This window comes from Hyaena hyaena, unplaced genomic scaffold, assembly GCF_003009895.1.
Source record: "Hyaena hyaena isolate Hyena2069 unplaced genomic scaffold, ASM300989v1 scaffold_592, whole genome shotgun sequence".
NCBI lineage: Eukaryota > Metazoa > Chordata > Mammalia > Carnivora > Hyaenidae > Hyaena > Hyaena hyaena.
Genome location: NW_024081223.1, coordinates 486,103 through 513,647, shown reverse-complemented (window position 1 = coordinate 513,647; position 27,545 = coordinate 486,103). Strand labels below are relative to the sequence as shown.

At 36.2% G+C, this 27,545-nt stretch overlaps 1 protein-coding gene across 2 annotated transcripts in view; it reads right to left on the bottom strand.

The window, feature by feature from the left end:
- Positions 1 to 336: 336 nt before the first annotated feature.
- The window catches only part of GASK1B (golgi associated kinase 1B), a 49,612-nt gene continuing 22,403 nt past the window's right edge, over positions 337 to 27,545 (bottom strand). For both annotated transcript variants that reach the window (XM_039256875.1, XM_039256876.1), the window contains exons 4-5: positions 5,955 to 6,181; positions 337 to 3,113 (exon numbers count right to left, since the gene is read on the bottom strand). In XM_039256875.1, the coding sequence (XP_039112806.1) occupies positions 2,906 to 3,113; positions 5,955 to 6,181 (435 nt within the window). In that variant the 3' untranslated portion in view covers positions 337 to 2,905. The remainder of the gene's footprint in view (positions 3,114 to 5,954; positions 6,182 to 27,545) is intronic.

Genomic DNA, 27,545 nt, shown 5'->3' with positions numbered 1-27,545 from the left:
TGCCTAATAAACTTAATAAATAAGAGTGTTCTATGGAAAACCTTAACTCTAAGCCTCATCCCCAGCAAAGAAAAACAAAAATTAACCTCTTACAGTTTGTGATACCTGTTAACTAATTTGCATACCACCTAAAACAATGCTATACACACACCAAGAGAAAGCATATCACTAGTAACAATACCAAATATATGCATACACAAACACATTCCAATAAAACTCTTAATTGTTCAATTGTTTGTTTCATCATGGACAACGGTAGCAAACAGTCTTCTACCCTTAACTTCTGAAGAGTAGCCTCTGTACAAAAGAAAACTCATTTACAAAATAAAAAGCATACATCTTTAATTTCTAATATTTTTATTATAGGGTTTTGAGCTATGCATTTATTTTCATATTATCAGCTTGAAGAAAATAAGTCACATGACAACCAACTTTTGTATGTCTGCCAAGGATAATTGTTTTATTTTAAATTTATCAAGTTATAAATAAGCCACATAATATGCTTATGTGAACCAAACCACAGCATAATCTGAGTATATTTGAAATGTTCAGAGTACTCTCATTGTTTCAGTAAGAGAAAAGAGCATTACGTAGAATTAAAAGCCTGGCCTTGCAGCTATCCATTATTCAAAAATAATACAGCATGAATTATTCACTGATTATAACACAAAATACATTGTTATAAAGCAAAGGTGACTAAAATAAACATGTGTTCCTGGACCTTTCATTTAATAATAAGCATGTCAGAATAACTGATGAGAAATAAGGAAAGCTAGATCCTGGTAAGGAGAACTAAACTGCCCAAAAGCAGTGTAGCTTGAGACACAAAATTAAAGTTCATTTCTAAGGAGACTGGAATTCCCACCACCAATTTCACAAATTTAGGTAAAGAGGATATATTCCATAAAAAGCATATTAAAATGCAAACATGACACCTCAATAAGGCAAAGTCTAAGGCAACGTCACAAAGAGTTATTTCAAGTCAATGGCTCAAAATAAAACCTGGGTCACCAAACTTTTGTTAGGCCAATTTTTTAGTAATATACTGATTAATGAGAGAAAGAAGGACTAATACAGAAGGTAAAAGTGAAGATGCAGGAGAGCCAGAGTTTGCTGAGTGCATCGAATCAAGGAGGAACTCAGAGCTGTAAAGGGATAATTGAAGAGAAGAATGGTCTGAAGACCACTTCTCCAAGGGTCAGCTGAACAAATAAGGATGCTAAAAAATAGCACATGAATGTGAGCCTAGAAAAGTTATAATCAGATAATCAAATGACACCTCTCTCCTTGGCCTTACCAAGGCAACTACCTCTTATAGTTACCCTGTGTTGCTTTGACATTTTGCCCCTACACTTTTGGATAAATTAGAGTCTATAGGTATGTTAAAAAAAAATACTAGTCTTCATTGTAATGCCTTTAATAGTTCTAATTTATGGTGATATTAAGTTACCCTTGATTAGAACAAAGAAAATGCAGTGGTTTAGCAATAACATGAAGCACTGAGAAAACAGAAGATAGAATGTATTACATTCTTGTATTTTTAAACTTCCAGGGAAAAAAGAAGTCACTATATCAGCTTTTAAATAGTCTGAGGGGGTGGGGAGAAATGACTTATTCCAGATCTGAAAGCTCTATATGAACATCTATCATATGTGATGACATGGGTATCTTCCCAAAACCCAAAGGCCCAATACGTGAATACTATATGTCCATGTCCCTATGCCTAATTAAAATGATGGTAGAGGGAGCTTGGGGAAAATTATTTGAGCTTTAATATTTTCCAAATTCACTGTTTTAGTTCTAGTCATTGAGGAGAATTGAAAAGAGTCAGGTTTTAAATTATTTTGTTCATATCTCTCATATTAGAATAAGTCAAACAATATATTTAAACACATTCAATATCTGGTTCTATTGCCAATATCTGAGCAATATCAATTAAATCAGTCTAATTATAATTAGAACAAATTTGAAGAAATCCACTATTATTAATAAAATATACAAAAACTATAGTATATCCTCTGTAAAAATGACAAAATTTTTCAAAAGAGCATCCATTTAAAAAGGCACTCTATAATTATAGTTTCAAATAGGTAACATACCTTAAAATTATTTAATTTCTAAACCACTAGACATAAATTGGACTCAAATTGGGAAAGCAAAACTATCTACTATACAAATTGCAGATTTGGATGGTTTCTTTTCTGAAAACAAAATTAATTTATCTTAAAAAATGGAAAATGTGATTTCTATACTGAAAACAAAATAAATGTATTTAAAAAATAGAAAATGCTCAGAATCACAGAGATGGCTGATCAATTATAGAGAAAATTAAAGGGAATATATACTGGTGCTTTTGCAAATAACCCACCGTTTCTGTGTAGAATTATTGTATGCCCTGATGTTTTTGTAGATCACAGCCTCAGTTTCCCTAGGCACAATTTTCTCTGCGGTCATATTGGGACTGCTGTGTTTTAACAATCAGCAACTGAAGACTATTAAGAATCATTCCCATCAGTAGTCAGTCAGACCAGTCAGTATGGCATAAAATATGCTTTGTTAAAGGAGCCCACACCTTTGGTTTATGCCGTTCTGCTAAGTGGCATGATAAAGCTAGCTGGAATAATAATTGCAACCATTCTGTAACCGGATGTTGAGACTCCTATGATATGATGTTAGAAAAAAATATAAACAAATATTTTTTGAGCGGTATGTTTCTCAAAAGGCTTTAAGTCTGCTTATAGCATTGAGATCCATGCTATATATTTGCTTAAGTTCATTTATTTTATGTATTCATGTACACTGCCCCATTCCTAAAAAGACTTGAAGTTTGTGTACTTGATTTTTTTAAAAAACACAAAACAAAATGCATAAATATATCTAGTATTCTAGCCAGAAGATGCTTTTGTTATTCATTCATAGGTAATACTTTGGCCCCATGTGCGTTGATGTAGGTGAGAAGGATTTTGGCTCTCTGTTCTATTACATCAATAAGCTTTTCAATTCCTTGTCTACCTCCTTGACTTTCCCAATAAACTTTATCAAGAAACAGGGACTGAAGGAGTTTCTGCCGCAAGTGCTGGCTCTTCAAAACAGAAACTGCAGATTCGGGAAACCTGAGAAGATAAAATGATATTTCACTCTTAGTAATTGCTTAGAAATATTATGCCTTACCCAATTGCTTTGCCCTTCATTAATCTGGCATAAATCACAGTATCATATAGTACCCGGAGAATGAAAACATTCTTGTCACTGTCAAGCTGACACACTTCTCTTAATAATAATATACTAGAAGAATATGTTTCAGGGAACTGAATTTTCTATGCTGAATTTTCCATTGAGAACTTGACACACTAATGTCTTACTTGAGGTCATTATCTGTAGGCAAAGAGAGGCACAGAATTAAAAAGAGTTCTGTTATCCTGGCAAAAGCACTTTCTTTGATCTTAAACTCCATTTTACCCACGGAAACCTCTTCAATCTGTCAAGTAGAATGGTATCCTCATAAGTGTCAATGTGGGGTTTTATGCAAGAAAATATAAGAAGCAAAATGCTGACAAATGCATGCCTGAATTTAGTGTGAAATAATCCAGAAAAAGAAAAAAAGGAAGGAAAAAGAGGGAAAAAAAAATCATTCCATAATGCCCAATTAAATAAAGAATGGCTTCTGATTCAGATTATACTTCAGGAATTCTGAGAATCTAGGAGCATGTCACTAAACTAGAATACTAAATTGTTTTCAAGTGAATTGAGCAAAACTCAAGTTTTAGAGGCAGGGCATTCATCCCACCATGAACCATCCCTGGAAAACCTGAAGCCAATCTGGAATGGTCTTTGCTGAACTACGTTAAGAGGGTGTAATGTGTCAAAACAGGGCCTAGCACATACATTATTTGAAGAACTTTGTCAAGTTTCTGGTTCAAAATCTTAAGGAACTTTTGACTGAATCTCGCATTGGCCCCATCCAGCTTTCATTCAAATATCGATGAAAGCACAATAAATATATGGGGTTTATTAGTAATTTTCAAGTAAACTTAGTTGCTTCTTAAAGACAAAAACAAGAATATATTCTTGTCTGAGGAGTACGAATAGCCTGAAGATTCAGGCCTCCAAAACACCTTTTCCAAATTTCAATGGAGTGAGCTAGGGGTGGCATTCAAGGAGCATGAATGCTGCAGAAGGACCAAAGGCCACACACCTGGACATGCTTACTGAGTCTGAGTAAGAACGGAATTAAATAATGCTGATAAGATGCTCTGAGCTCCCTGAAGACATGTACGATATAATTTAGTGGCCATAGTATTAATTAAGTAAGCATTTTTCCTCTATGAAATATTAATAATCCATGATTTATAAATTCTATGACCCTTCAACTAATTTAGCTATAGCAGGATGTATGAGATGAAATTGTTAAAACCATGGATCTCTTTAGTGACTAATCCTTTTCATAAAGGAAAATCAAAAAATTACCTGTCTGTGCATTATATTGATTAATAGGAATAGTCTACACATAAATCTGGGCTAGAAAAGTCCGCATTGCTTTTCAAAGTGTGACTTACCTATTCAAGGAAAATTTAACTTTAAACTCATTACTCCTCATATTTCATTTAATGTTAAATCTTCTTTGAAAGCATTAATAAAACAGTATTCACATTAATATGAATGTATAGAATGGATGGACCATATTCTCAGGCACTTCTAATTCCAAAAGAAAATTTAGAGATTTAAGAAGATTCCATGATATCAACTCAGTAAGTGCTGCATTTGGTAAATTTTTCTACATATAAAATTTCCTTAGTTTAACACTTTAAAGAAAGAATCTGTTATATATTCTACCTAAACTCCACAAAAAGATGGAAGAACAAGTATTAACAGGGCAAGACATGGCAAAATCTCATGAACTTGGGGCTCATGAAACTCTCATAGGAACAGTAACATCTTTAGTCTTGTAAGTACATAAAATCCAAATTACCTGATTTGGAGTGCTAGGAAGAACTAACGAAATAGACCTAAATGTTATTAACAAGAGTAACAGTAACAGCATGAATTATACAAGTTACTGCATGTAAATGATTGAACTTGGATTTGGAAGACTGAAGTTCTACCCTCAATTTTAGATGCATTCATGTGCTCTCCATAAGTCACTTAGCTTCACAGACCTGGTTAAGTCTTTCACAAATGCAACCCCTTATTTTCAAGTCTCAAACATATCCATGTCTCAATCACTCTAATTTCTGACTAAGGTAGGAAGACTATGAAGAGTAGCTATGAGCTGGGGCCTGAAATCCAGCCTCAGTCCCAGCTAATGTTGAATAGCCTAGACTCAACAGGAGGGTTTCTGTTAGTTTCCTTTTTTCAAATAGATAAGCTCAAGATACTATTCCCTATAGTCTGTGTCTACTGGAAAGATTTCCAAATGCTCCAAAACACTCCCACCTGAATTAAACAGCCATTGTCCTTTAATACTGTGTCCTACTCAGCAGATGAGCTCTAACTTCCTACTGCATTCAGAAGTCTCTTGGGTTTATTATGCCCTTGGACATCCTGCCATGTCAATATCTGCATGTCTGTTAGTTCCCCTGCCCCAAGCCTTGATAATCAAGCTTCTTCCACATGTTCATCCATGCGCTGTCAGCTCCTATTACAGAGCTCCCTGCATGCCTCCACCCTTACCCACATGGATTTTCACAGCAAGGGCCAAGCAATGCAATAGATATGAAATGTAGCAAAAGTTTTCTAGGTTGCATGGATTGGTGATAGTGACATCATGGCTGGGATCTTGTCCTTTTTTGATTAGGTCTGTTTCCCATTACTGGGTCTCCATTCCCAGATTCCAGATCTACAATTCCATTCAAGGGTTAATCAGCCAGATATAGGATTTAAGTTTTTTCAAAACCTTACTACTTATTTCATACACATGTGATGTCCTCCAGATGTTACAATAGCATAAAACTTACTCTTTGATGCCTTCTAATAGTTTGAAGTTTAAGTTATCTTCACTTCTGTCAAAGAAACCCTTGTTGTCTATAAAAACCAAATGCCTTGGGTCATGCTTTCTCTGGATAATGTGTGCTAGAGCCACAGAATCTTGGTTGTCACATTTTGGCCTCAGTCCATTCTGTACACAGGCATCTTCCTTTCGAGGTCTGAATCCACAGCAATTTATATCTAAGCGATTATAAATCTGAAAATGGAAAACGAAAACAAAATCCAAGATGCTGAGTAAAAACAAAACTTTGAAAAGCTTGATTTCCCAAGAAGTAGTGCTTTCTAAATTGCTGCCTTGCCAGAATCTAATAAGGTCAGGCTCATTTAATTAAAGGCAACTGTCAGAATAAGTCCAAGGTTCATATCCTTCTGACTCAGCCATGGTTAAAAGCATTTCCAGCTTCTAACAGCTCCAAAGTCAGATTATCCAAGTTAGACATCTCCACCCTTAGTATTAAAACTTCCCACTGACATCATATATAGGCACATGGCCAGAAGAATCTCTGACTCCATTCATGAGAGAAGATAGAAACCACTGCACTTTTACAGAGCTAAGGGCTATATCTTGTTTTCTTCCTTGGGTTGGTTATAGAAAACCTGAGTTATCTCAGTAGCTCTAAAAGTTTACTGTATCTCTTAGCCTCTCTGGACTTTCATATTATACTATCTAACCTGAAATAACATAGAACAAATCTTTTGAAAAGACATGACATTCAATAATGATAACAAAAAAAAACCAACATTACCTGCATGGAACCCACAGCTAGATTCTAAATAAGCAAGCAGAATGAACAAAACTATTGGGCCTAGTGGGGTTTACTATAGGGAAAGGCTTCTACCCTGTAGAAGACATAAATAGATTAATTATAAAGGGAGAATTGTGCTATTTTCATTTCTTTTGGGCATGAAAGAAATAATATTTATTAATCAGGGTAAATTAAAGCCTCAGCTTAGGTGCCTGTGGGTGGCTCAGTCAGTTAAGCATCTAACTCTTCATCTTGGCTCAGGTCTTGATCTCACAGGTCGTGAATTTGAGCCCCACACTGGGCTCTGTGCTGGGAGTGAAGTCTACTTTTTTAAAAAAAAGCCTCAGCTTAGGAATTAAATAAATTCCAAGTCAAATCTCTGTTCTCACACTTAGCTATGCAATCCTGTGTGGATTTCTTTGCATCACTGACTCAATTTAATTACCTATATAATGGGAATGAAACTATTGTACTATACCTTTTACAGTTAGGAAGATTAATTAAAATGTTTATACACTCTCCAGACCTGACCCAGGCATCTAGAAGATACTCAAAACAATGAAAACATTTATAATTGTTAAGACATACGCATACCCACTGTATGACATGATTTACCTCAAAACAAGCTTCCAAGAGAAAAGGCAATTTCTCCATGCTAATGAAGAGAAACTGAGCTCAGAGCTGTCACTTTTATTCCTTTGGCACTAAATTCCTATCCTTTCTCTTCCCTTGTGTTTTTACAGGTCCTGTGCGGCTGGCCACTCTAGGAGCCCAATAGCTCAGGAAGGAATGCAGAAAGAGTAATACCAAATGTAGCCTACTTTGAAATGATCATCATTCATTCATTCATTCATCCAACGAATGTTTATTGCACATCTTCTACCACTTATCAGTGGGGTGAGCACCAAGGAAAAGAGTTGCCCATGATCATCAGTACCATGGCATCACCACTATTCCCAGAGAAAAAGGAAGTGGCTATTGAATTGTGCCTCATTACCACAGCAAACTTTAAGAACTGGACAAATGATTTTCCTCTCTGTTTTCTGCATAGAAGTGGACTTTGTACCAAAGAGCATATTTTGAGAAACAAGGATTATAAAAGAAGTCAGCCTATGCCAATTTTCTATGACATTTATGTAAAACCAGTCACATGGGACAGGGGTGGTCAGTGAGCCAAGAGGCATTTGGATAGCTCAGAGGATACACTGCTGATCTACAAACAATCTACAGATAAAGGGAGGCCTCTGTCAGGATAGGTTCCAGGAATCTGGTCCATGGAGCTATAAGTCTAAGCAATGATTTCTCCAAAAGGTCACATAGGCTGATTGCAGAGAACAGTAAGTTCCCACTTCTGGTTAAAGTGTATTTGTCTGACATGAGGATGGGGTTACCCAAAGGTGAGCCAGAGTGCCCTAATCACTATAGGTTAGATGAAAAAAAGTGCAAATCTTTATAGGTTAGATGAAGAAAAGTGCAAATCACTATAGGTGAGATGAAAAAAAGCACAGATTAGAAACTATTAGAAAGATTTATTGAGCCCTTTCTCTTCAAACAATTTGATTCATTTTGTGTAGTACCTTGACTGCCTTTGAATTTAAGAGAAACCAACTGACATAAAGAGATTGCATCTGATTGGCAATTATTTAAGCTAAGATCAGGGAGTTAGGGAGAACATGAAAAATAAGATTTCTAGGAGCTGCTTCTCATCCAACCCCCCCTTTTTATATACATTAACTAATAATTCTCCAAAACTCTCTATTCCATTGTCCCATCATCATATGTTTATTTCCAGTTACAACGGCACTATCTATGGGAAAAATAAATCTTATTTACTTTTGACTACAACATCAAGGTCTGTTGTGTTGGATAAATGGTTTAGAGCTTAAATTATAAGGACCAATCTATCAAACACTTCACAAAGGACGCCCTGAACCCAGAGATTTCTTCATTGTTGATTTCATACGATTGATGAAAGGACTAAGACCTATAGCTACATTTCTGTTGTTTCTACAACAAAGCCATGAGTATCAAATATATTAATGTTAAATGACAAGCACTTTAAAAGTTTAGACCCCAAATTTTGGTACTATAAATATTATACTTTTCTATTTTTAAACTACAAGAAAGCATTAAAAGTTAGAGGTGGAAAAGACCGATTTAGGTCATTTTTTTTATTGCTTTCCCAGCATGAGATTGTTTCTTACAGTGTATTTTTAAAGTGCTTTGTCTGATCTAATTTTGAATCACTCAGAAGTCTGTGATGATTTCACCATTTCCCTGACAGACTGTTGTGCCATTCAAGTCTAACAGACCTTATTATTAAAAATGGGTGTATGTGTTCAACTCAACTTTTCTTCCATAAAATGTTTACCCCTCCTTTTATTCAGATCTACACGTGAAGGTGGTGGCTATGTTAACACATGTTGAGTGTGTGTGTGTACACCTACAGATATAGAATCAGTTTGTAAGGCCTAAATAATCTGGATTTCACTTCGTTTTTCTTATCCTCTAACTGTAGTAAATTATGTCTTTGTATTATTGCTCTTGTCTAGCAAGGGCTTAAGTAGCTCTTAAATCTTAGTCCCTAGATCTTCTCAGAATTTTGTTTATGGTCTTCCCTTTGAATTCACATTCAATGTACCAAAAATAATTTGACCACAAAACCATTATCCATCCCCTTAAATTCAGTGCCATGTTGCTTGGCATTGAATTTAGTTACATATTGAATATATTTCTTCTTACTTCCAAGAGAGTTTACCTATTTTAAAGCCTAATAAAGCATATCCTAGGTAGCCATGAATCCATAATATGGTGCTAATATACTTTTTTAGTGCACACATTAAAACAATCATTTCATTTAACTATCACTTAATTAAGTACTGTAGTTCACATCCACATGTCTGCATCCTTAGATAATTACCCTAACAAGGAAGGCTCACTGGGGGTAAATTGTATCAGGTAAGTGACTATGAGTATTGATCACCATCTCTGCAACTTGTTCAAATTCACATCCTCTCACCCTTTAAAACAAGGAGAGTCTTTAACAAAATTGAACTTCTGAATCGGAAGACTATTGAATAAAATTACTCTTTCCTCTTTTAGAAGAATATATCTTTTCAATGTTTACCTAACTAAAATTATACTCAGAAAAATCCAGGTGTTCCAGCCAAATTTTTTTTGTTGGTCGTGGCAATATTTTTAGGCATGCTGCCTTCCCCTAAAGTTTCTTTTTTTAATTCCATTTTCCTTTTGGCAGTGTTACTTTTGCCTGCATGAAAAAGTATCTCATGAGTGACTCAGTTATGTTTACAGAGACTAAACAAGGATGCCTCTGCTGCACTGACTAGCTCTCCAAAGCCCCTTAGGAATTTACAGAAATCAAATGACTTTCCACCCTTTTGCACACCACTCATTCTAGCTGTGCCTTCAAAATGTGGGTCTATCAGGGCACCTCAGTGGTCAGTTGGTTAAGTATCTGACTTCAGCTCAGGTCATGATCTCGCAGTTTGTGAGTTCAAGCCCCACATCAGGTTCCGTGCTGATAGCTTGGAGCCTGGAACCTGCTTCAGATTCTGTGTCTCCCTCTCTCAGCCCCTTCCTCCATCTCTCTTTCTCTCTCAAAAATAAATAAATATTAAAAATTTAAGAAAAAATGCGAGTCTATCAAAGCAATTGAGGTACCTCCTTCACATTTTCTTTTCCCTCAAAATAATGGGATTAAATAACTAATTTCAGGCAATGCCTAAACAAAAGCAAGAAAAATATCCTAAAAGTGCAGCTAATATTAATGAAAAACATAACAGCGGTCATTTACTGATTGTTTACTTTGTGTCAGGAACTGTGTGCTTAATGCTTTACATGTGTCGCTTCATTTAATCCTCATAGCAACCTGAAGAGATGGCTGTTACCAACAGTCCTATCTGATAAGCAAAGACAGAGAGGCACAGGAGGCTGGTTGACTGACCCAAGGTCCCTTCGTTCATAAATGACAGAACTCAGGATTCTAACCCAGATGTCTATGATCTCAAAGTCCATGCTCTTACCCATCCTGGTTGTATCTCTCACATGTAGCCAGGGTGGCACTGCAAAAAAGCCAAGTGCATTTGTATAGAATATTAAATGTTACTGCATTCAGCAAATGCTGTTATAAGGTTTCAGCAGAAATACGAAGAATCGCAGTGTAGGAATTTAGGTAAAAATGCATGAAGGAGAGGATATTTTAGTTGTGTTTTGAAAGACAGGAAGTATTAGTTAAAACAATAAGAAAAGGTGTGAAGGTAGGAAGTCAAAAGACACCTTTAGAAAAACTAAGAGCACATTAGACCAGAGTCTCTCAGACCATCTGTAGTAAAAGACAGTGGTTTTGTTTTTTCTTTCCCTCAGCCCCACAATTCGTGTGAGTTGTTAAATTTAGCAAAGTTTTTTTTTTGTTAAATAATAATAATAGGGGCACCTGGGTGGCTCAGTTGGTTAAGCACATCTGATTCTTGGGCTCAGCTCAGGTCATGGGTGGGACCGAGCCCCACATCAGGGCTTTGCTGAAAGCATGGAGCCTGCATGGGATTCTCTCTTTCTCCTTCTCTCTCTGCCTCTCCCCTGCTTGCACTCGTGCTCTCTCTCACTCTCTCTCAAAATAAAAAAATAAACTTAAAAAAGTAATAATCTGCTACTAGAGACATAAAATTTTAGTTTATTTATTTTGAGAGAGAGCAAGCACATGTGGGGGAGGGGCAGAGAGAGATGGAGATACAGAATCCCAAGCAGCCTCCGTGCTCACAGCACAGAGCTGGACGGGCCTCAGTCCCATGCAAGATCATGACCTGAGTCGAAACCAAGAGTCAGATGCTTAACCCAGGCACCCTCAGAGAAATAAAATTTTTAAAAGTACAAAATACCAGCCAAACATTTTGTTAGAACCAACAGATAAAATTACCAAATTGCTACCAAAGTTTCTAAGTGTTGACTTACAATTTTTGTACTTGTCATGGACTAGTAAATCAGCAGGGTCCTTGAATCACACTTTGAGTAGCACAGTGCAAGACTATGCTGTGGCTAAGGAGGAAGTCAGGTAGCAGAAGAAAAGGTGAGGGAGAGTATTGTGCCTATAAGGGAAGCCAAAAAATCTGATGTGTCTTAAGGTTCACTATCATTTTCTCATGTAGAGCTGGAAGAAAGGTAAAAAGCAAGTGAACAGGAATCAGGGGAAATGTTGGAAGAACAAAAACTGAAGAGAACCCAGGCAAGCTGAAGAGAGAATCAAATGAAGATGTTCTTCCTAACCTAGATGAGAAAACCCTCTGATTCAGATATTTTCGTCACTCAACTTTTTTAGTTAAACTACATAACCCTGTAAATTTTTTTCTACCTCAGTTTTCACATACCTCTTAAAGGGTCTCAGTGAGTGTTTGCATGTATGTATGCGTGTTTCTGGTTGGCAAGTCACTATCACCATCTCTTTTCAAGCTATATGCTTTTTTAACCTCTTAAAAACTGCACCTGTATAAAGAAAATTGCATTTTTAGAGAGCTTATGTAATACAATAAGACATGGAATAGATGGAATTTCACAATTCACCATAGTAACTCATCCAATGCCAGGCAGCTAGTAGGCACTGGATAAATTTCTATTGTGAAAAGAACTGCTGAAAGTTGGTATTCACTTTTTTTTTTAATGTTTATTTCTCTGTTTTGAGAGAGAGAGCATTCATGCACGAGCAGAGGAGGGGCAGAGAGAGAAGGAAAGAGAGAATCCCAAGCAGTCTCTACGGTGAATCCAATGTGGGACTCAAACTCAAGAACCATGAGTCATGATTTGAGCTGAAATCAAGAGTAAGATGCTTAACCGACTGAGCCACCCAGGTGCTCCTGAAATGCAAAAAGACAGTGAGATTCACTACCATTAACAGCCCCACCCTAGGTACAAAGAAACACAAAACATACAAGCTACTTATAAGCTATTAATTCACATTGGAAAATCCTTGTGTGAATTTGTCTTGATGTCTTGATGTGAACCAGGGTATGTTATCAGTGAAAACCAAGATGGATCCCTGTAGTCTAATGAATGTGTGAAGGTAGACCAGATCATAAAGAACAACTTCAAACAAAACCTATAGTCTCCATGGTACTTATTAATATAGACTTAGTGTCTTACCTTGGGAACCACACGCACGCAAAATCAAAAATGTTCTCACCAGGGGCGCCTGGGTGGCTCAGTCGGTTAAGTGTCCGACTTCAGCTCATGTCATGATCTCACGGTCAGTGAGTTCGAGTCCCACATCGGGTTCTGTGCTGACAGCTCAGAGCCTGGAGCCTGCTTAAGATTCTGTGTCTCCCTCTTTCTCTGTCCCTCCACTACTCAGGCTCCGTGGTGGAGCCCTCTCTCTGTCTCTCAAAAATGAATAAATGTTAGGGGCGCCTGGGTGGCTCAGTCGGTTGGGTGACCGACTTTCGCTTAGGTCATGATCTCGCGGTTCGTGAGTTCGAGCTCAGCGTCAGGCTCTGTGCTGACAGCTAGCTCAGAGCCTGGAGCCTGCTTCCGATTCTGTGTCTCCCTCTCTCTCTGACCCTCCCCTGCTCAGGCTCTCTCTCTCTCTCTCTCAGAAATAAATAAAACATTTAAAAAAATGAATAAACGTTAAAAAAAAAGTGGTCTCACCAGCCTATACTGGTATCACTTGGGAACTCTCACCTCATAAAACAATAGATTTCATTTTTGTTCTGTGCTGTCATGGCAACAGGTGTCTGTTAAATCACTATGCCTATATATGCGACTAGCAGAACGATGAGAATGTTGATGAACGATGAGAAAAGTAAAATCAGTTTGCAATACATACATCTAACAATGGCCATCGTCTCTCTTTTACCTTTGCCTCTGTAAAACAGCAGCCACTGCTCTATACTACCTAATCTCTAGAATTCACTTAAGATATCTATCAATATGAACCAACTAAATGCAAGAATCTCTAGTTTCTTCCATGTTACTGAATCATAAGTGAAGGAATGACAGTATTTATGCATAAAAACATTTTTAAGGCTGTAATATATTTGGATCTATTTCTATGGAAGCAGTGTTTAGAATCCATGTATTGTACCTCATAAGTACCTGAAGTCAAACATCATTCTTCCACATAAAGACTCTGGAGAGAATCACCAAGCAAGTAATGATCTCTTTTTAGAGAAACTTCCCATTCTGTAACCTGCACAAACAGGGCTGCTTGGAAATGGCCTCTGCCAAAGGCACACCCACTTTCCTGTAAAGATTTATAAACACTCAGACTAAGAAAAATAATAATTTTTACATTTTATAAAGTTCTGATTTATGAATGAGTTTCTATTAAAGAAATATAAAACAAGAATAAAGTAAGCATGATATAAGTAAAATGTTTAAAACTTACTTTCTTTTGAGGAAATGAAACACCATTTTTAACAATTTAACATTAAATAGAGTTGTAAACAAGCTCAAGATTACGTACATTTACATCTGAGGGAATACCATCCCTGAAAACTATTTGCTTGATTTGACTGTATGTGCCTTTAATATTATTATGGAATTTCCATCAATTTTAGTTTCCCAATAACATAGTATTTTATTACAAGGAAATTGGCAAAAATAAGGTCATCTAAATGGCTACATGAAAACACAATTTTTTTTTTTTTTACAAATAGTTTATTGTCAAATTAGTTTCCACATAACACAATTCTTATTACAGTGACAAAGATTCTTTGCTTGACTTAACTTTAGGCAGGCTCGTGAAACTTCCTCCTAGGCCTACTTGTGTGCTTCCATATCAAATCTAGTTTTAGCAAAACCCTGTAAGTCAATTTAACCAGAACCCCCCACCACTGATCCCTGATCACTCTCAAATCTTATCAGCTTCTTCATCTTCCACAGACCCCCACGGTGACTCTGATTACCCTGGTCTGTCTTCAGCAAGAATCTGGTTAGGCCAGTTAAACCAGAAATCCTCTTACTCCTGGTGTTTCCTCTTCATAACTGACCATCCACTGACCCCCATCCTGCTCCGTGGATGTATATTCACACTTGCCCATGCTACATTCAGAGTGGGGCCTCATCTCTCTCCCTGCACTGGAAAATTCCATTGTAATGGTCCCTATTCCTACAAGGATTGTTCTGAATCGTCTTCTTTACCTTCCTTAACAAGTGTCACTGACTCTTTCTTTAACCATGATTAACACAATCTAATATAGCATATCCCAAAGCTATTTAAATTCACATCTTTCAATGGAAATTGGTTCTCATTATAAAAAGCTAATTAATTCTGACAGATGGATTATTCTCTGGTTATTGAAAAATAAGTACTGCTTGAATGTAGTATGGTGGTTGCCAAGGGCTGGGAAGTGGAGAGATGAAAGGATGTTGGTCAAAAGGTACAAGCTTTTAGTTGCCAGAGGGGTACATTCTGAGGCTCAGACTATAGCTAATAATACTATAGTATATGCTGAGTAAATCTTAAACATTCTTAATTTGCTGAGTAAATCTTAAACATTCTCTTTCATACACACACAAAAAGTAATGGTGCAAAGTGATAAAGGTGTAAATTACCTCGATTGTGGCAAATATTTTGCAATATATACGAATGTCAAATCATCACATTGTACACTTTAAATATACACAATTGTGTTTGTCAAGTATACTTCAAAAGAGTTGGGGAAAAAGTAAATAAATAAATTCTGCTTCCTCAATTAAACCTTTTGCAAAGACTACTGCTACTTGTTACATATAGAAGTTCCCATTTGAAGATAGATTTGCTTTTATGCTCCTTGAGTTAGCAAATAGCTATACAGTAAAGCCCTTTATGCAACTTGGATACAAAATCCCAGGATACTGATAAAACACTTTATATCATAAAGTTTCTAATTATCAAAATAACCTAAAGGATACATATCATTTTCCCCCACATGACAACTAAGAAAAAAGCTCAGAGATCCTAAGTAACTTGTCCAAGGAGACACCACTAGCATATGATGTGAATTTCTACCAACTTCTGCCTGAGTCATCACACTGCCACCCAAGGTAGAAAAGACAAGTTTCTGTTTTCATGGAGATTACAATCTGATGCTTCTAAGTATGATTCACTGTGTATCTTCCACATCGATCAACATCACATCTTGCACAGCGCACATGCTCAATAATTGTTGAAAAAATGAAGGAATGATTGCCAGCTTCAGTCAGCTCACCTATTGAAACCTATCTAATGCAGATAGCTAACTACCAAAAGACCTCTCCTTAGACCAGACCTCCATGTTTTCCTCTATCCATTTTCTTGTGAAAAGCTCAGAATCATGAAATCAAAATCACAGAATCTTAGAATCACAGAGTTGTAATACTCATGAAGTTATAAGCTACTATACAAAGGGAAGTTTATTTCAGAAAATGACCCTAGGCCATGCTTCTCAAACTTTAAGAACCTTTGACACACACAGTTATTGAAGACACCAAAAAGGATTAATTTATGTGGTCTATTTACCATATAGAAATTAGACCTAAAAAAATGAACTACTTATGTATTAATTCATTTAAAAATAACACTGGGGGGCACTTGTGATGGGTGTTATATGTAAGAAATAAATCACTAAATTCTGCTCATGAAACCGATATTACACTATATGTTAACTAACTAGAATTTAAATCAAAGTTTTAAAAAATCATAACTCAATAAATAATTTGGGGAAAAAATTAAAAATAAAAATAACACTGACACATCCACCAAATGTTAAACTCTTTTTAAAGAAATTGCTATACTTTCCGGGGTACCTGGGTGGCTCAGTCAGTTAAGCGTCCGACTTTGGCTCAGTTCATGACCTCATGGTTTGTGGGTTTGAGCCTCTCATCAGGCTCTGTGCTGACAGCTCAGAGCCTGGAGTCTCCTTCGGATTCTGTGTCTCCCTCTCTCTCTGCCCTTCCCCCTCTCACTCTCTGTCTCTGTCTCTCAAAATAAAATAAAGACATGAAAAAAATTTTTTAAAAAGAAATTGCTTTACTTTCCAACAAAATAAATAAGAGAAATGGAATTGTTTCATCAAGTTAAAATGATGTTTAATGAAGAAAGCAGCTAGTTCAGCTCACAATTCAAACAATTGCATAAGCAGTTTTCTTCAAGACAAACATTGCACTGTGGGAGGCATTACAAGTTCCTTAGGCATTCTTCCCATGTTGTCACACAGAATTTTTAAAAGATGTATATTTACAGTAGAGATTTAAGAAAATCAATAGTTTTGTTGCCTCATCAAGGACATTCTTAAGTGAATCAGGCATTTTTTCCTGTACTTTTTCATGTGAGCACAGAGGCAGTGAAGAGTAGGACAGCTGTTGGTAAAATTTGGTGCCAGCTTTGATTCATGCTGAGGCACCAACAGATTCACCCACTACTGCAGATATCAACATAATGAAAAAAGCAAAAAATGGTCTCAACATTATGGAAATAGTGTTGATCTCGTGAACCCCTTGAAATAGACACAAGAAAAGCCATTGCTCTAAACAATCCCATCTGATGATAATATTTTTAAGTTCCATTTATCTCTTAGTTATTTATGTCCATAAACAAAAACTTGAATAAGGTTGCTAAGGGCATGGAACTAATTACGTCTTTATGCACCAGCTCTCACTTAACCCTCTTTGAATCTATTTCATTGGGCAAAATCATTTTTTTCATGTTTATTTATTTATTTTGAGAGATAGAGAGACAGAGAGAGCATGCACAAGCAAAGGAGAGGCAGAGAGAATCCCAAGCAGTTTCTGCACTGATGTGGGGCTCGATGTGGGGCTCAAACTCAAGGACTGTGAGATCATGACCTAAACTGAAATCAGGAGTCAGCCACAACTGAGTAAGCCACCTAGGCACCCCTGGGCAAAATTGATTTTGAAATAAATCTTTTAAAAATAATTACATCAAAAAATACATTGAGCCAGATGATTATCTGTCTGCCCTCTCAAATGTTCCTATGAAATTACAATTTATACTGAGTTTTCCACAGTTTTCTTATCTGCTTCCTAGTGGATTTATGCAGGTCTGATGCTTAGATCTTGTATTTTCCTGGAACACAGCAGTTAAGGTCGCTTTCAAAATGTGTGGGGTTCAATGACATAGGATTAGTGGGGAAACCAATCCCAAAGCTAGCTCAAATGATACATCAAACAATCTTTGAATATTGAAAGGTTGTTATGGAATCACACAGTCTTCCTCAAATCCCTGATCTCTATGTATACAAGACTTAGGATTGAGACATAGTAACTATGCACTAATCAATTTCAGCACAGTCTATAAATTCCATGGCAAGGGTTGAAATAAGCAAAACTGGCATATAATTAAATAACATGTACTGTCCTTTGGGTTAATAATTAAATTAGAATTGACCCTGGAATGCCCAGTTGGATGTCACTTAGCAATATGAAGTTTATGAATATAACTTATTTGATCAGACATTCTCCCCTTTGATTCAGACTGATAAAAGAGCAAAGGACCAATTTCCTAGTCCACATTTTATGCAAATTAGGCTTTAGTATAATCAATGCCAGAAATCTCCAAGAATAAATGCTTGACAGTAGGCAGAAAGAATATATAAAATTCTAAAAGCTTTTAAGTTGGAAGCAGACATCTGAGGAACCTATACGATCCTTAACAAGAGATGGGCTTTGAAACAGAGAAGTCTTAACAGGAAGTGGACCAGGATCCAGACAAATGCATTCTTGTCATAAAGGCCAGGTAGCTAATAAGCCATGATTCCGCGATAAACCAGGGTCCGCATGGCTAGACAACTGTTTCTCTTCAAAGTTGTCTTTATGAAAAACCAAATAGTTTATACGCTGTGAAGTAAGAGAATGGAGTTTCTGAAAGTCAGATCTGCACTAGAGCGATGATGTCAAAGCCCAAAACAGAGACTAACAGGCCAGTGGCTTTGAGTTTACTTTCTCAATCCTGTCATATTGCTGTAGAAAATTTTTAGCGGCAGGCGTACATTCCACTTAAAAGTCATAAAAAGTGAAACTATTTGCCTTTTGAAGTACAGGCCAATACAATTCTACTTTTGGTTTCATAATGTCTCCAAGGTTCTGAGGCCTAACTGCTAAAGGGGCAGGTACAATCTAGCAAGTCAGTTTCTTCAGTGAGGGGGGTGGATTTCACAGACTTCTGAAGACTTTTATCAGACTGTCTTTGGAAGACAGGATTCTGACGGAATCGGCATGTGTAAACGGGATGTATTCCATGAATAGTCAAAGGGGAATTGGCTGTGTGGATTAACCAAGAGGACATCTGGAAAGGAATTACACTGAGAAACAAGAGTACAATAGTTCCCAGGCATAGAAATGACATTGTGTCAGATTCAAAGCCAAGTTTCAAAATCTCAAATGATGACTGAGCCTCACAGATTGATTAGGAATTGTCTAGACAGAACACAGAAATTCCTCAGTTCACGTTTGTTGAACTGAATTGAATTGACTCTCATAAGCAGTATCTTGTATACTTATAATCCCTGGTTTTTGTTTATAAAGTAAAATTAAAAGTACTACGCTATGCAAACAGGAAAAAGAACAAATGATTATAAAGCAAACTATTTAAATAAAACACCTTCGAAGCCAAGAAAGCTTTTCATATGATGCTAAAGTGGCCAAAAGCAATAAATAAATGCTGTAAGGTATTTGCTACATTAAGATGCTGTTTCAATCAGGGAATATTTCTTGGCTTTTGACCTGTAGATCGATGTTCTCGGGAATAGAGCATTCCTAATACTCACCTCCCACAACATATCTTTTACTGGCATCATAAAACCATAGCCTAAACCCTGCTTCTCTCTAATTTTTAAAAGTATAGGAGTAATATGTGGTCAACTGCATTTAAAGTATCTAAGTTTTTAAAAACACACAAATATCTACTTATTATGCACATAAAATTATTTTTTAATTGGCTGAAAAAATGCATACTAGTCCATGACAGTGATCATCTGTATGGAAAGAGTGCAGGAAGGGGACTTTAAGTCATTTTAATGCATTTACATTTCTAAAGTAATATTATAAAATTATAAAAGTAAATATGCAAAAGAAAAATGTTGCCAGGATAATCCTACAATGTGGAAACATTGTATTTGTTATGTTAGCCTTTGTTCTCTGAGGTGTTTTTGTTTTGTTTTCAAAGTCTCAACAAACGGAATGGAGACACTGAGGAACAGAATCTCAGAATATAAACCAAAGCAGCTTCCCAGGTTCTGTGGGCTGAGAACCTTTCAGTTACCAAACATGTAAGGAGGTTTTCTCTGAAGTTCCCCCACCAGTGCAAAAAGGACAGCCTGAGTGACAGATCCACGGAAACAACTTTATATGATCTCGTGATTTCCTACAGCATCAAATGCTATAATGAGCAGCTCTTGATTGCAGAAAATTCATGGAAAAACCTACATGAGTCCTACTACTAAAGACTTGCAGTATTTGGAGATTCAGGAAATCATAGCTATGTGTACATATATACATTCAAATTCTTATAAACTGGGGGATTCTAGATGATATTCATGCTGATCTATTGAGGACTTGCTATCTACCAGTGCATTAGTCCATGCGCACTGCCTCACCAAAATACCACAGTCTGGGTACTTCATAAACACTCATTTCTCACAGCTCTAATGGCTAGAAGTGCGATAACAGGGTGCCAACATCGTCTGTTTTGGGTAAAGTTCCTCTTCCCAATTGCAGCCTCACTCTGTCCTCACCTGGTAGAAGAACTAGGGAGTTCTGTCAAGACTCTTTTCCAAGGGTACTAATCCCACTCACAGGGCTCTGTCCTCATGGCCTAATCACCTTCCAAAGGCCCCACCTTCTAATATCATCACCATAGGGGCTAAGATTCAATGTATGAATTTTGGTGAGACACGAACATTCAGACCATAGGCAGGCAGGTGCTATGATAAGCATTTTATGTGATAAGCATTTCGTTTCACATCAGTCTCCAACTAAAGTAAAGTCATTCTCCATTTAAGTAATAAAGAAAGCAAAAACTCACAGATTATAAACGTGCCCAAGATTACAGATCTGACCATTGAAGAAGTTCGCATTTGAAGCCAGCTTTACATCATTCTATTGTTTTACTTCTGTTTTACATCAATACTATTCGATGTTGTTGCCCTGTGAATTTAATATACTAAAAACTTGTGGAAATTTTTTACAATGATACTAGACATTCAGAGGAAAGAGGGAGCTTAATACTATTGAGTTAGTTCCAGAAGACTTTGCAGAGAAGGGATTTGATTGGTTTGACAGACAGGCTGCATATTAGCTAACAGAACAGAAACATTGGCACAGTGGTGAGTAAAGTATTGGGGAGGGGAGCCCAATAGACAGTAAATAAACCAAACTATAACAAAGATGCACACACACACAACCCTGCAGTTAACAACCATATACCTCTTTATGTGTTTGCTAACTACAGGCAGATAAGAATGGAAAGGAAATTAGGAGGTCAAGTCATCGTGTTTCTTTTTCTAATTATTATTCTTTTTAAGTTTACTTATTGATTTTGAGAGAGAGAGGCAGAAAGACAGAGAGGGAGAGAGAATCCCAATCAGACTCTGCACTGTCAGTGCAGAGCACAATGTGGGGCCAGAACCCACAAACTGTGAATCGTGACCTGAGCCAGAATCAAGAGTCAGATGCTCAACTGACAGAGATACCCAGGTATCCCAGGTCATGGTGTTTCTTAAAAGCGATGTTAATATTTTTCTATATAAATTGTACCACTAGACAACCAGGTATTATGTTAACTATACCAACTATAACTAGATAAGATATGAAGAGAAATTACTCCTTAGAGAAGTATTCAACTAATAAAGGAAGAAGTGATGAGAGAATTAGAATATCTGTTTCTCAATGCCTAGTGGATTGATGGATCAACATTGAGCATCAATAGCTCTACTGTTGCAAAAAAGAAAGACCAACCAGACATTATCTCTCCCAGTAGAATATGTCACTATCTATGAAGAAGTCTTGAGAAAATAAGTGAAATCTAAACTTCATCAAGTTTGTAAACTCCACACCAATGTATATGGGATACAGGTGACAGGGGGACAAATAAGGACACCACAAGTGTAACCAGAAAACTCCAGGTTCTGCAACTTGTAGAAAACAAGACATATGCTTTCTTCAAAAGACTAATGGGAAGGGAAAGAATAAGTGGGGGTGAAATCTATAGATTAAAAGACATATCAACTGAGCACAAAGTATAAGCTTTATTTGAATCCTGATTCAAATAAACAACCTGAAATAATAAATACATAAGCAAACAAACAAATAAATAAATAAAACACTTATAAGACAAAAACTTGAACACTGACTGGATATGTGACTGGCATTATTGCTAATTTTTCTTTTGGGTGTGTTTTATATTCTAGTGATACATACTGAAATATTTACAGATGAAAGAATATTATGTCTGGGATTTGTTCCAAATTAATGTGGGCATGGGAAGTAGACTGGGATACAGATAAAACAAGCCTGATTATGAGTTGATTAATTGTTGAATTTCGATGACAGGTACCTGAGGGTTCATTTTTTTGTGTGTATCTTTTCATTTCTCCACTAAGGCAACGAAGCATTTAAAATTTGTTTTCCAATCCCATGGAAGTCTTCTGAGATTTTTTTCTGGAAGCAATTAATACAATTAAAAGGAAAGTAAGAAAAATAAACTCGGCAATGGTTTGCACAGCAAATCTCAGTTGGGGAAGATGGAGAGAAGGACATCAGCTAGAAGTCTCTTACAACATCTGGACCTCTGTTGATAGAGTCTGATTAGAAAGCATTAATAGAGATAAAAAGGAAACCATAATTGGAGTGATTTTGAGGACTGTCAAAGTTTACTGCTACTCAAATATGAGGCACAAAGCAAAAGATGACTCAAAAATGACTCAAAGATTTCTGACCTGGATGATTTTAAAAATACTAATATTATGAATAGAAACAGGTAAGTCAAGAGAGCCAATTGTCAGGGCATGAGGTGACACATTTGCTTCTAGACATCAAATTTGAGATGCTGAAATGACCATTTGCTACTTAAAGTGAAGCATTCTTTAGCTATATTTGCATAAAATGATGTTCTTTGTGCTCTCTCCAATTGTGATGACTTATTTAAAACTCGTCAAAAGTTGTATAATAAAATAATTAAATAAAAATATATAAGTCAAACCTCCTTAAACTATTAACATAGCCCAAACCCTTCCTTAATAAAAATACTTTCTTGGCATGGTTTACCCATCTCATCTATATCCTTTTCTCTACAAAAATCTCTATGATCTTTGCTACAGAAACAAATCTGTATGCTTCTTTTACATCACTTTACCTGTCTCTATGTCTATGAATATGTAAAGCAATATAGACGTTATAGGTGTTCAGTAAATACCAGCTTTTCTGCCCAATTTGCTCATGTATGGTAAGCAGTACTTGGAAGAATAAAACTATAATGTCACAAAATAATTTGATGAGGCTTCCGACGCCTCTGTAAATAAAATGATCCCCGTGATCAAATAAAGCATCAAATAAAATGATGCTGTTATTATAGCATCAATAATACTGAAAATAATTTCTCCTAGTGACAAAGCATAAACAGGTATATAGTAGAACCTATGTCAAAGTCAGACATTTGACTTTCATTTATAACAACAAGCATACTTAGCTTTATACAATTAAAATTCTCTAGAAACCATGTTTCAGTTCTTAGCACGCCCACACCTTCAAAGTTTAGAGTTGGTCATTTTTAATGCGTAGAATAACACACCCCCACGTCCTTTACCTTAGAAAGATATTCTCTGTAATCAAGTGAACAACTGTGATTCTCATCACAAAAAGAAATTGTCAAGATTTTTTCAACAAAGAACAAAAAGCAGTAACATATATTTTCTAAACCCTTTGGTGTTTGGCCATCTTTGTTCCCTAGGTCCCTGTCAATTCAGCATGCCAACCAGTGTGGTCAAAGCTAATACCAGACTTTTATCACTACTTGAAGACAAGACAGTATCTGACTTATATCATCTCTCATTGTTTGCTAGCAAATGAACAAAAAGCTATATTAATTGCTTGCTTATACTTATCAATAAGTACAAGGCTAAAGGCTCTTTACTTTGGCAGTATGCAAAAACAATAGAACTACCCAAACTTAGAAATCCCAGTGTCCAAGACCCTGGATTGGTATGTCTCTTGTTGTCTGAACACCTGTCTGTGAGTGATCTCTGAAAGTCAGAGGCAAGAGCCTTGATCGCTGAGTAGTAGGGATAAAAGGAGGGGAGGAGGGGATGCTTGGAAGACCCTCATAGTCTATCATGGAGGCTACAGTTGGAATCTTCTTTGCCTAGCATTTGGATATTCCTACAGAAACAAATAGTCTTTTAGTGAGAACTTACATTTCTCTTGTATAGATGATAGTTGGTTGGAATTTTTACTTTTACTATTATCACATCAGTAAGTGAAAAAAAATGATGCATAAAGAAAGAGTGGAAGGCAATGTATCAAAGATTAACATCTGTTAAGCCAATGTATTACATACAGGAACTACATCATTAGAAGCCAGGTAAGAGGTAGGAAAGTTAACTGATAAAAGACAACTTGGTAGGTCAGGGTTGGGGGGGAGCAGATAAGACTTACCAGTTCATACTGTTGTTGCTTGTTGAACTTGTGAATGTGACTTTATTACTCACAGCCACCTGGGAGAAAACTACCTACTGGAACAGGAAGTTTCCATAAGCATAATTTTTCCCGCTCTGAACTTTTTCACAGTTTTAGCTTTTTGTTAGAATCCCTCTCTGAAACTCTCTTCCTATCTCCTAACTCACCTGATTTCTGCAAAATTTTGTTTCTAGATTAAATGTCACGTTTTTTGTCCACATTCTCTACTAATCTATAAGATGTGATAGCATCTTATGTATTTCTAAAAAATGTTAAACTTAACTCGATTATGATGCCTAATACATTTTGTTATGATGATCTGTCTATACTATTGAGGTCAGGGACACTGTCTCAACCATCTGATCACCAGCAATAAGCCTGCCAATTGTCTGGAACAAAAAAGGGCCCAAAAAAGAAAGGGCCCAGAAAAGGACCCAAGTGCAAAGAAATATGTGTAACTTACTTCATTGAAGGTGGAAGCAATCATCTCCCCAAACACATCTCGGTTAGTCCTCCTCTGTCTAAACACTCCTTAATTTTTCATCAAATAAACAGTTATTCTTAGAAAATATGAGTACAGGAAGAACTTCATTAAATAGTAAAATTATTAAATATTTTCTACTCATTTGATTTTTATTTTCTAAACTTCTAATTCTCTCTCTTCTCTTAATGGACTTTATTTCTTTATTACAATTACACTTCTATTCCTTTCACTTTTAACATCTTTGACACTTTTGGTTCAATATTTTAATAAAGTAAGTAGTTTCCTTTGATCAAAAAAATGACTTCCTGAGTGTGACATTTTCAGATACTCTGCCATTAATTGGAAGGTTACAGAGTTGGATAAGACAAGGACTTGCTCTTGAGAAATTTACAGCATATTAAAAAAAATGGACTATGGGGCGTCTGGGTGGTTCAGTCGGTTAAGCGTCCAACTTCAGGTCATGATCTCACAGTCTGTGGATTCGAGCCCCGCGTCGGGCTCTGTGCTGATAGCTAGCTCAGAGCCTGGAGCCTGCTTCAGATTCTGTGTGTGTCTCTCTCTCTCTCTCTGACCCTCCCTTGCTCACACACACTCTCTCTCTCTCTCACAGAAATAAATAAAACATTAAAAAATTTAAATAAGGAAAGATGAACTAGTCAAAAATAATTAAAACATAATAGGCTAAGATCTATAATATAAGCATGAAAGTCCATAAGAGTAGAAAAAATTGAATGATTTGGGAATGCTTATAATTTAATGAATAAAAATAATGATAAAATACTTTAATTCTTACATTGGTATTGACCTCTACTATTATTTCTGGAGGATCAATTTCTTAATATGTAATGAACCCATTATGTATCAAGCATTATTCTAAACCCTTCATATGTGTAAAAGTATCGAAATCTCTCAATGGCCCTTTATGTAAATAATATAATTATTCCTGAGAATACCAAGGCAATGACAGATTAAGTAGCTTCTCAATGTTAGGAAATTTGTATTGGTAATTGGGATTGAAATTTACAAGTCTGGCTCCATAATCTCAACTCCTAAGCATTATACAGACTCTCTCTGAGCTCAAAAAGCAAGTTTTCCATATCCTAAGTATTTTCCTGTTATTTTCTATGAACTTTTGATAGAAATTTCCCAATCTTAAAAATTCAAATGTTCTTTCGAATACTACCCTTTGTCATCCCAACAGAGGTAAATTTTTGTCTATGTAGTTCATACCCCCACGCTTCAAGAATAAAAGGTTACTTGTGCCTCCGTCACATTTTACAGGCCCAGTAAAATGGCATGGCCTTTATTAATGTAGATTTGTTGATTGGGTAAAACAAAAAGGATGTTGTGTACAGAAAATTAACAACTCCGTTCTGTACTCTCTTGCCTTGCTATAGCCTCATAGAAGAAGTGATTTTCATTTGTTTCAGGCAGAACTTTCCTAGGATTGTTAACAAAATCCATCCAATACATTCCCAACACATTCCCAACCACCATTTAAATGAGGCATATATTCGACTTTAAAGTAGACATTGCAAGTGTAATTGATGAGAAGGATTATTGTAGAAAAGATAACTATTATGGTACTCATGAAAAATGGCCTATGTGTATTCATTTATTCAGCACTTTCTTTTTTTTATTTTTAGCAAACATTTTCAATAAACACCTCTCTGTAAACAATGTCTGATGCTAAATACAGGAAGTAAAAAAGATCAATTAAGGTATAATATTATTAAGTGTGCCTGGGTGGCTCAGTAGGTTAAGTGTCCAACTTCGGCTCAGGTCATGATTTCGCAGTTCATGGGTTCAAGCCCCATGTCAGGCTCTGTGCTGACAGTTCAGAGTTCAGAGCCTGGAGCCTGCTTCAAACTCTGTGTCTCCCTCTCTCTCTTTCCCTACCCTGCTCGCACTCTTTTTCACTCTCTCTCTCAAAAACAAACATAAAAATATTTTTTAAAGAAATAATTATTAAAAAATGTAAAATTTCTCTGGAGTGGTATCTACTATGAGTGAAGTCAAATGAAAAACAACAAAGTAAAAAAAAAAATATTTGAGACATATAGGCATGGATAAAGGTTAATTTTTGTGATATACAAAATGTCTTTATAAATCAATAAGGAAAAGCTATGGAACGCAATAAAAAGGGCAATAATTTAAACAGGCAACTCACAAAAAAAAGAACTGTAAATAATTAATATTTTAAAATATGGTATCCTTAATCTCACTTATAATGAAAGAACTAAAAATATAGCAAAGACCCTGTTACCCTCCATTAAATCAGTAAAAATATTATTCAGTTTTCCCCTTCCCAAGGTTGGCAAAAGAGAAGGAAATAGACACTCTCGTACCTTATGGGTAAAATAATAAAATGCTACAGCAACTATAGGAAATTAGCCTCTTGTCTGCGCACTGTGGGAAGTAAGTAAATATTGGATGATAAAAAAATGTAAGTTGATTCTCACAGATGCCATCCTCATATGCATAATTTGATATACTCTTTTAGATACTAACCAAATTAACTCTTAACAGCCGGATTACCTTCTGACTTTCAAGATTCAGTGCTTCAGCCAAAGCCAAAATTGGAAACTCCAATCTTGGTGTCATACCTTGAATGGGTTCCAGTAAAGTCTTGCAGAGATCACAGCCTTGTGGATTATCAAGAATGTGAAGGACAC